The following is a 12,556-nucleotide window of genomic DNA, read 5'->3' on the forward strand; positions in this document are numbered from 1 at the left end:
GGAGGCTTTAATAGTACATTTTACTGGTAGCCTATCCTTCACAATCTCCAAGATTCCATTATCACTACACACACACACACACGCACGCACGCGCACACACACACACACACACACACACACACACACACACACACACACACTATAAAGTTGTGGGTGAGCAGCAGCGCTTCCGTCCAGAGCGCAGCGCTTCGGAGAGAAAATAGCAATAGTAGTGAGAGAGCGCCATCAATCGCATACCGGTCACACTCCCATGCGCACGAATTTGGGAATAAGATATTATTGCACATTTATTACAACGAATATTCCAACATGAAGACACTTCTTGAATACCAGGCGTGTAAATGTGCACTGCCTCTCATTGCACACATTGAAATTAATTCAGGTTGTAAATAGGAAAACACCCCCCCCCCTCCCATTTACATTTTTTTACATTTTCGTCATTTAGCAGACGCTCTTATCCAGAGCGACTTACAAATTGGTGCATTCACCTTATGACCTTTTTTTTGGGTGGGGGGGGGGGGGGGGGGTGGGGGGAGAGTAGAAGGATTACTTTTATCCTATCCCAGGTATTCCTTAAAGAGGTGGGGTTTCAAGTGTCTCCGGAAGGTGGTGAGTGACTCCGCTATCCTGGCGTCGTGAGGGAGCTTGTTCCACCATTGGGGTGCCAGAGCAGCGAACAGTTTTGACTGGTTTTGAATGTACTCCCCCCCATAGGCTCATAATAAAACGTTGTAGCCTATTTGAACCTCACTACTGTATAGTCCCTATTATATTAATAGGGACTACCATTAACTCAAGTGGGAAAAAATTGACTCAAAGCGGGAAAAGATATCCCCAAATAACAATTTTAAATTGCTTGGATTTCCTCATAAATGTGCTGAAACATTGTAGGCCTAGCCTACATTGGGGGAATAAATTGTAATGTTCACTTTATGGATGCATATAAAATGCAATCATAAAGGATAATAGTGCATAGGTATTGGCATGATTTCCCCCTATGAAATCCTGTTTTATATGATTAGCCTATTATAGCCTAGGAAGGAATAAGTCATTGAAATTAGACTAGGGAATAGAGCCGATCAAAGTTTTACCGTTATCTCTGTTCTTGAAGCCGGGGAGCGAGCTGGTTGTTTTATCTTCATGCCAGCAAAGTAGATCCGGGCGTGCGCAACGCGGAGAGATACTAGGCGAATGCGGTGTGGAAGAAAGGGAGCAGGAGAAGAAGTGGATAGTGGATATAGTCGCGGAGAGGGAAGTCCACGTAGTTACCATGCAGACATTCGTACCTTACAAACTACATGAAAAACCGCCAAATCCACGCCGTTAATGAGGGAATAGGTATGTAATGTGATGTATTTGTTGTATCACTTTTCCTGTGAATGAGCAAGTTGTCTTTGTCGTTTGTGAATCGGAGTTAAAAGTTGAGATAGTCCGGATCGGACTAGTTCTCTATAAGTGGCGCTCGAGCAGTGGACTGAAATCAGAGCCCTTTCTTTCCTACAGTGAAGTTTAACGCCTTAAAGTTTTTAGGAAAGGTATTAAATAGGCTACTATCGGAATTAGAGACTATGGAAGTTGGTCACTGTTTTATGCCTTTTGTTTATTTGTGGGAATTGTTTTACACCTTGTGAAGTGTTGGCGGTTCGGGCATTGTTGCATTTTTAAACAATCCATACATCTGGCTCGCGCACGGCCGCCGTGTCTAAGTTAAATGAATAGGAATGGAGACCGTTGGGGGATGGGTCGGACAATTAAACAACAGACAGAAAGCAATGATTTTCATGAAGCTGTTTAGTTTTTGCCTTTTTGCCTTCTACCAAAAATATGAATTCAGCACAAAGGTGCATTATAGTATATAACATGGAAAAACATGTAAATATATATTTTTTCATTCTTTATGATTTGCCAGGAATAGCCTAGTTCAACAGTTGAAAAATCCTGGAAGTGTATGCAGACTTAGTTAAAAAAAAACATTGTACATGTATTACTTTTACTTACGATTGCTTACTAACCTGATATGACTGTGCCATAAAGCCCTACACTGGAGGCATCAATAGTTAGCCTAATCCTCAGGGGGGAAAAATATAGCCTCAAGGCATACTTTTTTTTTGCAAGTTCTCATGCATGCATTATGCTACTAGCCCCATAAAACCTATAGAATATAGTCTATTGCACACATACATTGAGCATGTATTTTGACCAGATCTAAGGCAGCTGGACACCAGTGTCTGTCAATAGCCGGGGCTGGGATGTTTTAACATTCTCCAGTGCTTTTCCCGATGGCAACCGTCTAAAAGCCCAAAGAGCAGCTCTGTGTTTATTTTAGCACAGCCTACTAGACAGAAAATAGGCAAGCTCAGGAACTAAGGCCCCAGAGTCAGTATAGACACAACTTTTAGGGCTAGAATTCAGTTGTTTTGATCATACACTATTTCCAGACATAACAATGGATTTATAGGAGCACAAACCTGTATGCCTGAATGTCACTTCCTTTCGTATTAGACCATCTATTTTGAGTCAGCTTGCATATCTAGTTATGTGAGGACAGTACCACTTTTCCACCATTTCCAACCCTTTCTTCGTGTAATGTATCTGCTTGATCTATTTGCATAATGTCATGTAGATCAAAGAATTTCAAAGATGTGCAATTTAAGGCTGATAGAAGGAATTGTGAAATCTGCTGATCATAGCTTTGAAGTCCGTTTTTGCTTGACCTGTGATGGAATAAGTGAGAATTGAATGGCTTACAACTACTTTGTCATTACCAATGACCTCCATCATTTCTACATAGAGGATTTAATTAAAACAATATATGTTCTGAAGTGAAGAGGTTCGTCTCTGAGTTGTACTTTGAAACAGGACATAGGATTTATGTAGTGTATCTTTTCTGTTAAACCTATTGCTGAAATATTAAGAGGAATGCCGGCTTAGATAAATAAGTTATTTGGCCTATATTTTCTCCCTCTCCCCCTCTCTCACATAACACCCATTCATCAGCCTGACCATCATTTGTCATGCCATTTAAATGAGTTCAGTGAGGCTCACAGTAAAGAGAGGAATAAGGTTAGAGACCTTTGTCGAGCAGATATTAACAGCAGCCGTTCACCATGCCACTTTAAAACCAGAACTCTCATAGGAAGGTTCAACCTTTGTCCCTTTTGCTTGGTAGCACAAAGACATATATTTTATTATGCTCTTAAATTAAAGCACTGATCCATCCCTATTGAGATTTTCGGAAAAATTTATGAAATGTTTAATTGTATGTAATTTTTTAAAGCTTGATTATAACCTTCTGTTTTGTGTGTCTCCAGGTGGTTTGGTAGAGAACACGGTACGAAAATGGGGAAATACTTGACTTCACTGCTCGTGCTGCTACTGCAGCTCCTCTGCGGCTGCACAGGGAACCAAAGGACGGAGAAGGAATTGGCCCTGCAGTTCACTCACTCTATTTACAATGCCACTATATACGAGAACTCTGCTGCTAAGACCTACTTGGAGAGTCATGCCAAGATGGGCATCTACATCACAGACCCCACCTGGGAGATACGGTACAAAATAGTGTCAGGAGACAATGAGAACCTTTTCAAAGCAGAGGACTACGTGCTGGGAGACTTTAGTTTCCTGAGGATAAGGACCAAAGGAGGCAGCACTGCCATTCTGAACCGGGAGGTCAAAGACCACTACTTTCTCACTGTCAAAGCTGTGGAGAGGGTCACCAACGTGGAGGCTCGCACCCGAGTCAAGGTCCAGGTCCAGGACACCAACGACCTGAGGCCTCTGTTCTCGCCCACCTCCTACAGCATCTCGCTGCTCGAGAACACGGCCATACGGACCAGCGTGGCCAAGGTCACGGCCACGGACGCCGACATCGGGACGAACGGGGAGTACTACTATAGCTTCCGGGAGTGGACAGATATGTTCGCTGTCCACCCCACGAGCGGGGTGGTGACGCTGACGGGAAAGCTGGATTACTCTGAGACCAAGTTGTATGACCTGGAGATCCTGGCGGTGGACCGAGGCATGAAGCTCTACGGGAGCAGCGGCTTCAGTAGCATGGCCAAGCTGACGGTGAGGGTGGAGCAAGCCAATGAGCACGCGCCTGTCATCACTGCCGTCACCCTGGCACCCTCGGGCGCTGACCGCGACCCCACCTACGCCATAGTCACCGTCGAGGACAACGACCAGGGACCAAACGGGGAGATCGCGTCGTTGAGCGTGGTGGCGGGCGACCCCCTCCAGCAGTTTAAAGCCATGAGAACTAGTCCTGGGAGCAAGGAGTACAAAATCAAAGCGGTCAAGGATGTAGACTGGGACACCCAACCTTTCGGATACAACCTCACGTTACAGGCCAAGGACAAAGGAAGCACCCCACAGTTTTCCTCAGCGAAAGTGGTACATGTGACATCCCCTCAGTTTAAAGTGGGCCCCCCTAAATTCGAACATGCTGTTTATAGGGTCAATCTCAGTGAGTTTGCCCCTCTCCATACACCTGTTGCTATGGTAACTGCATTGCCAAAGTATCCACAGTTGAAGTATGCTTTCAGATATAAGACAGAGAAGAATCGTTTTGCTATTAATCCAGACACTGGCTTAATCACCACAACTGGACCCATCTATGCGGATTATGCCCCTAAATTTGAACTAGAAGTTATTACCAGTGACAAAAAGGCAGCGACTAAGGTTATCATTGACATTATGGATGTTAACAATAATGCCCCTGAGTTCCAACAGACCTCTTACAAGGCCACCATTGATGAGAATGTACCTGTAGGGACCAACGTGTTAGCAGTGAAAGCCACTGATCTAGACAGTGGCGAGAACGGGTATGTGACTTACAGCATTGCCAACGTGAGCCCACAGCCGTTTGTCATCGACTACTTCTCTGGTGTCATCAGCACCTCAGAGGAGCTGGATTATGAACTGATGCCAAGGATTTACAATCTCAAAATCAGGGCTTCAGACTGGGGTTCCCCTTTCCGACGGGAGGTGGAGGCATCAGTTACTATCACACTGAATAACCTGAATGACAATAAGCCTCTATTCGAAAATATCGACTGTGAAGTCACGGTGCCAAGAGACCATGGCGTGGGAGAGCAGATAACGACGGTGTCTGCTATTGACGCTGACGAATTGCAGCTAGTGCGGTACGACATAAAAGCTGGTAATGATCTTGATCTCTTTGAATTGAACTCCAACTCGGGTGTGCTTTCTTTGAAACGAACACTGAGCGAGGGGGAGGCAGCTAAAGTGTCCTTCCATAGCTTACAGATCAGAGCCAGTGATGGAGAGCATGAGACTGAACCAATGATTATGAACATCACTGTCATCACAGCTCGCAAGCCTGTCCAATTGAAGTGCGTCGACACTGGGGTTGCTACGATGTTGGCAGAAAAGCTGCTTCATGGCACTAAGATCCACACCCCAACTGAGCCTGACGATAACTTAATGGACATCCATTCGGTTAACCGCTACTCCCCTCAGTTTGCAGAGTCCTTCCCCAGTGTCATTGAGGTCAAAGAGGACCTTCCGGTTGGGGCAAGGGTAGTCCATCTAAGCGCATCCGACACAGACAGTGGTTTTAACGGAAAACTGGTGTACGTTATTTCAGGAGGAGATACAGAGAGTCGTTTCATTGTAGATATGAACACCGGTTGGCTTTTGGTTTACGCACCACTGGACAGGGAAACGACAGACCACTACACACTGAATGTCACAGTCTACGATCTGGGAATACCGCAGAAGTCCTCCTCGCGTCTTTTAGACGTTAAGATCTTGGATGCTAACGATAACAGTCCGCAGTTCCTGCAAGACTCATATTCGGTGGAAATAAGTGAAAACACACCAGTGGGCACTGAAATCGTCCAGGTGGATTCCACCGATAAGGACCAGGGAGATAACGGAGTAGTCAGGTATTCGATTGTGGCCGACACTGACCAGTTTGCCATTGACGAGCTGACTGGAATAGTGACGGTGAAAAAGCCGCTGGATCGCGAGGTGCACCCGGTTTACATTCTGAAGATCGCTGCACGTGACCAGGCCATTAATGAACCTCAACTCGTGTCTACAGTGTTGCTAAAGGTCGTTCTCGAGGACGTCAATGACAATCCTCCCAAATTCATCCCGTCAAATTACCGCGTGAAAGTGAGGGAGGACCTCCCGATCGGCACTGTGATTATGTGGCTGGAGGCTCACGACCCGGATGTCGGGCTGTCCAGTCAGGTACGGTACAGCCTCATCGATAACGGGGACGGCAACTTCGAGGTGGACAAACTCAGCGGCGCGGTCCGCATCCTGCAGAATCTGGATTACGAGAAAAAGCAGGTGTACAATCTCACGGCGAAAGCCAAGGACAAAGGGAAGCCCATGTCCTTATCGTCGACATGCTTCATCGAGGTGGATGTAGTGGACGTAAACGAGAATCTGTATCGCCCGTGGTTCCCCTCGTTTGTGGATAAGGGATTTATAAAAGAGGACGCCCTCATTGGGACATCCGTAATGAAAGTAACGGCTCAGGACGAAGACAAAGGAAGAGACGGAGAAATACGGTACTCCATACGGGATGGCTCTGGCCTAGGGATATTCACCATTGATGAAGAGACTGGTGAGTTTCTCACTTTTCTTTTCCTCTATGTCATTACCATATTGCCTCTATGTGAAGGCCCATTTTGTTTATCATTTATTATTTAAGGGACCAAATGGGCATGCATGAATTTTAAATGACTGGGATGCGAGAAGGGGTGTAATCCCCTGGATCTGTGCAGATTGTGTTTGTCTGCCCATGTCCTTCCTCCCCCCCCCTGAAATATCAGTGGTGGGGGCAAATGGTGAATGGCGGTGAGGGTTGCTTCCTGGAGAACCGCTAAGCTTCCTGATTCCTTTCATTTTTCTGTCTGAGGGAAGAGAATTGATGGCAGGAACAGCTGGAGCAGCTGTCTTCTAGACCTGCAGTAGACATTCCAAACTAGTTGCTGTGGAATTATGAGGATTGCTGAGTGATTTTACCCACTGACTCCCCATTTCCCACACGGGCACTGTTGTGCTGAACACTGCATTTTGTTTCGGTGTTGAAAAACTGGTCATATGCAAATGGTATAATGCTTCATGCTAGCTCATCCCACATGAGATGGCACTTGTTTGTATAATGAGAGAGTTGTTTTTCTGTGATTGTCAAATCTACTTTAGTATTGCAAATCTATATTTTTGTGTGTGTGGCGAAATGCACTTGCTGGCGTCTTTGTGGTCTTACAAAGAAAGTATTAATACTTTTTTTTCAGCTGCTCACAGATGTTAAATCACCTGTGCCAAGGATTTAAAAATAAGCAGTCTGGAATTCAAACGGTTTTGCCACAAAAAGCTACTGGTCACCCCATTTTGGGTGTGTCAGACCTGGCTTGCTGCCCTTCATTTTAAACATAGTTACCATACTCTGGGTGGCTTAATGTCAGTTTTTCCCTTTTAAAATGTATTTGTGCATGGCAATATACATATTTAATGTACAAATGGGCTGGTGAAACTTGATGCATAAAACATCAGGTTTTTAGCATATATGTAGTCTATCGCCTAAGTGTGGAAGTTCAATGCAAAGTCTCTGGAAATGTAATTCACAGATTTTAAAGTAACTAAATGAGAAATTGACGAGTGAATGTTAATTTAGATTCAGGTGGAGGCATACACTTTATTAAGCTGAGTAATTAGCTGGGCCTTCCGTGAACCTGTGGGGAAATCACACTTTCTTTGCTGTTAAATTTAGCATGACGGGATGAGCCGGCACGAAGCATTGCTCCTTAAGGACCATCTGTCAGCTATTGTGCCTGTCCAGTGATTGTTCTCTCTGGGGTAGTTGTTGGATTGTTGCTTGTAGATAATTCTACCTCTTTTGTTCAAAGATACTGAGGAAAATGTAAATAGAGTGAACTGGAGCGAGCCTTTGATTCTTGAAATGCGATTTGAAACTCGTCTGAGATTGGTTTAAAATGGCTTCGGTCCCACTCATCAAAGTTTGTAGAAACTTTCTCACACACAATGCACTCTTTAGGGAGTTGACATTTGAAATGCGGTGCCTTATATTTAGGCAACAGAGATTTCTGCTCTGGGCTTTGTTAGTTGAGACTCGGCCCTTGGCTTGGGGCTGTGGATCTTAGGCCGAATCTCTGAAGTGTTCTTGTTTCTGTAAATGACACCCACTTCTTGTTTGAAATCCCACTCCTGAATGTATAGGATGCAGGTCACTGGGAGCTCCTGACCTGCTCTTCCTCCCCTGCCCTCAACCTCCATGGCCTCCAAAGTGATTTATCAGGAGTGGCAATGATAGGATTGTCCTGCTATTCAGCCCCGTTGTTAGGGATCACAGCCAGAGCTGGTAGCAAACAAATATGCCGAAGGCAACGGTGTGCCTCCTAGAAATTCATGCATTGACTGAAGGAGGTTTGGGGGGGGGGTTAGTTTGGGTCTGAGCAGAGGGGGTGTGAGGTCACCACATGAGGATTATGCGCTACGAGAAATCAATGTAAAACAAAGGGTGCACCCCAGTATCGCTTTCACCCTGTCATGCAGCTGCAGGTAGTGCTTTCTGACCAGTAGAAAAACAAGGGTGGAGAAGAGAAGAAAACAAATGAAAAGTGCTAAAATCAAAGGGTACATGCCAGAAGCCACACACACCTTAAGCTCTGGAAAAGTTTTTATGAGGGGGCTAGTAAGGAAAGGCTGGCTAACATCTGTGGCTGGTTAAGTTAAATGCCTTTTGGAATCTCATGTTCTCTGTATGCATGCTTTATTTATTCACTTTATCCTCTTGAACCCCTGGGTTTGAGAATGGAGGGGTAGTGATGAGGAATGCGTAATTGAAAAGGTCTTTAGTGCCCACTTGACTCCCTTACCTCTCATCTTACCGCCAAGAAGATACCATTTTGACCCTCAGTTTTTCTCCTTAAGCCTAAATCTTGAACTTTATAGTTAGATACTAGCTTAATTTAGTTCAGTGAACAGAGGCGGAAATTCATTTATGTAACTTCAGCTTTCAGTATATTTTTTTACCCGTTTCAGGGTTTGCCTTTGATAACTGCAGTAATTCAGCCATTTTTAGGCCAAAATAAGATTAGCAAAACCCAGAAAGTTGTTACTTCTAAGATAGTAATCAGCATGTTTTCCCCCTATCCAGCTCTTATTGTCCGACTGTAGACGGCTATATCTGGCAAACGTCTGGCCCGGGCCCCTCCGGATCTCTGGCCCTTGTATTTACATCTGCACATCACACAAACATGTTTAGAGCTGGGGGCTATGTGGAGCCCTGGTGAGATTTTGTGTGCAGTCCAGGCTAATTCTGTCCTCGTGTGTGCTCAGACACTGCTAATGGGGGCCTGACACACTTAAGGCCAGCTAGGTATGCCGCTAACCTGATTGATGTTTCCAGGGCCATGCATGGAATCTAGTTCCTTGATTTAATAAACCTTTAGTTGGTAAAAGGAACAAAGAACTGGAGCTTGAGGTCATGATACAGAGAGAAGAACAACAAGATGGAGTCCTTTCACAAAGTAGGCTAGTTAAGGCTGCTAGCGAGAGGGTGGTTGTTGTGGTTCGGTGTAGAAGTCAGGGCTGGAAATTGCCAGAGACCTCACGATACTATATTATCACAATACTTAGGTACCGATACGGTGTATATTGTATTCCTCGTGATTCTATATGTATTACGAATCTATACTGTGATTTTATTGCGATTCGATGTTCCAAACGTATTGCTCACCATATGTCTGCTGCAGAGGGGCAGGAGAGAGCCATGAGGAAATGAGTTTTGATCAGTCATGGAAATAAAAGTGCTGAAAACAAATTGGCTCCCTATTTAAAAAAAAAGATGGAGAAGAAGCTATGAAGGAAAAATACTGGCGTTTTGGTGAAGGTACAGCCAACGAGCTCAAAAACTATATTGCGATATTGTCGATACGATATATCATAAAATAATAATATCCCAATATGTAACTGTATACATTCCCCCCCCCCCACATCACTAGTCGAAGTTGTTGTGGGGTGGTCGAGGTGGTGAGTGGTATTCATTTGGGACAAAGCCACTGAACATTTCATTCTCTCTGTGCATCTAAATTGAGATCAACTCTTAATGGTCTTCACTCTGCAGTGCACTATAAATGCTTTTCACCGACGTTCCTATAAAAAAGCCAGTAATGCAGCTGTTGTTGCTTAGGGAAGAGGAGGGGTGGAGGATGTTATTTGTCATGGGCTGTGCTTGATTAGTTGCGAGGTAGGATATAGGCCTAGTCCCTATAAGTCCCCTACTGGTACATTGTTGTCAATGGAGACCGTTCTCCAAGTAGATCAATTAGACTTGGTGCTTGCACGAAAGGATTGACTACCGTTTATGAGGTCAGGGAAGGGTCCTCTGTGATCAATTAAGCATGTCTTTCTGTTAGAACTCCTAATAGCTTTGACGAAAAGAGCTAGTTCGACCAGACTCTCTCTCTCTCATTGTGTCTCTCCTCCAGGAACTGCTAGTTTTGATGCTGTTTTGGCAGCACTATTGAAGTCATGTCTTTAAGTTCGTTAGCCTACTTTGTGAACTGAGGTGAACAACCAAGATGTGATATGCAATTTGCACGGATTCACTTAACTGGTTAGGTAAGGTTAAAAAGGAAGAACAGGGGAAAAAAGAGGTGAAAATGCATATTGATGAAAGTCTCCAGGCTTAAAATATACTAGTAGTAAAGGTGAACAAAGGTGTAGGCCTTCATGCGGTGTGTTTGCATTTATGTCGGAAAAACGGAAGGAATCTCAAACAGCCCCAGTGGAATCGCCTCTTCCGTCCAGATGCTCATTGGATAATGTATGCATTGCCCTTTGCTCATTGGATAATGTATGCGTTGCCCTTTCGCTTCAAGTTGGAGGCAGCCGGTGTGCTGAAAGAGCTCTTTGTGGAGGCAAATGAAATAGTTTGACGTGTAATGACAAAGTTCTGTGAGCTTGTGTTTTCCCCTCTTCAAATTGGGCCTTCCTCCCCCCTCTCTTCCCCCAAATCCCCCCCCCCCCCATTACCCTTCCTGTCGAGAGCGAGGTAGGGCCGACCCTCAGTGATGCCAGATAAGGGAGGTATGTGCTGAATGGTTTTGTCTTTTCATGTTTGGCTGCCTTCACTATCCCAGGGTGAGGCGATAGCCGTGTCTGCTCCACCAAAGCTTCATGGGAGATTGATTGAACCCAAGCACCCGTGCCCGGTCCCTTCTATTTTTTGATTCTATACGCAGAAGCTCAAGCCAGAAGTGTGACTTCTTCAGCACACTCAAAAGAGCCACATGACTTGTAATGGTCTTTGCTTGAGCGCTGTTGCTGGGGCGACGGGACCAGGAATGTGCAGTGGGCCAAAGTTGATTGTAGGGTGCTAAATGAAAAGCACACTTTCCCCAGTTAAAGTTTGTTGCTTCTCTCAGCCCATTAATTCTCTTTTAGAAACCTGTAAAGGTGCCGCGTGCAGATGGCGTGCTCGATTGCGAGTTAACTGTTAACTGCTAATCTAGGCAATTGAGACCCGCAGCTAATAATGGTTGGTGACATTTTGTTTTATTTTTATGTAAACTACTGTAAATTAAGGCTCTACACAAGTTGCTAATGGTAGCACAGAGATTCTGCAGACACATACAAAACTGCAATAACTACATGTTTGTCACACGTTTGACAGGAAAGAAAAGCATAAAATTCATCTTAGTGAAGTTCACTGGAATATTTCGAGTGCTGAAACTTGGGCCTAGAAGCCATTTTGTTGTTCAGTTCTCTATCTTGGCGTGTGTTCCCATGTTACTTTGAAAATACCTGCAGATCCCTGTGGCATGTTCACCTGAATGTGAAGTCGTTGTTTTCCTATCATAGCCCCAATCAAAATGGAGTTTACCGCAGTGAAGGGGGTAACCAACAGAGGCTTAGCTGGCTGATTATTTTATAGCATCTCTATATGATGCATTGGCTCTCAAAGCGTAACTGACTGATTGCCAAAGTGAAATGGTACTTGGCGCAACGAGTTCTGAGGTTTGAGAGACAGCCACTTAAAATAAAACGTTAAGAGATGAAGATGCTCCTTTTGAATTCCCCGTCCGTCATGTTCGCTGTCAATGTAAAGACCAAAGACAGGAAATATCAGAATTAAGGTAGCATGACCAGAGACAGCAGCTTATTGGCACTGGGTTCAAGTCCCATGTTATACAGACGGAGACAGTGCCATGTTTAGGCCTAAGTGCCGTGTTTAGGCCTAAGTGCCATGGTTGTCTCTTAGGGTTGAAAAGCTTGGGATAGAAAATGCTGGCCAAACATGCATTTAAACGCCCATACTATCCCAACATTCCTGTCATACCTCTCAACAACCATAATGCCTCTTATAGGCCTATACACCACTGTTATCTCTAATCTCCGAAGACAATAAAAATGGAATGAAAAAATAATCAACCTTTGTAAATGTCAGCGCGGCAGCCTGTTGGAAAACGAGAACAGACCTATATTTCAAAGCGCCTTATCTGTCTCCAAAAAAGGCCTTTCCACGGGAACCGTTTACCGCAGCGCATTGAGT

At 44.6% G+C, this 12,556-nt stretch overlaps 1 protein-coding gene across 1 annotated transcript in view; it reads left to right on the forward strand.

The window, feature by feature from the left end:
• Positions 1 to 1,250: 1,250 nt before the first annotated feature.
• Positions 1,251 to 12,556, forward strand: part of LOC311112125 (protocadherin Fat 1-like) — a gene marked incomplete at its 3' end in the record, with an annotated part of 75,828 nt that continues 64,522 nt past the window's right edge. Inside the window, exons 1-2 of the mRNA XM_084155103.1 lie at positions 1,251 to 1,338; positions 3,312 to 6,601. Coding sequence (XP_084011229.1) covers positions 3,340 to 6,601 — 3,262 coding nt within the window. The 5' untranslated portion in view covers positions 1,251 to 1,338; positions 3,312 to 3,339. The remainder of the gene's footprint in view (positions 1,339 to 3,311; positions 6,602 to 12,556) is intronic.

The sequence above is a fragment of the Coregonus lavaretus genome (genome assembly GCF_964263955.1).
Source record: "Coregonus lavaretus genome assembly, chromosome: 38".
NCBI lineage: Eukaryota > Metazoa > Chordata > Actinopteri > Salmoniformes > Salmonidae > Coregonus > Coregonus lavaretus.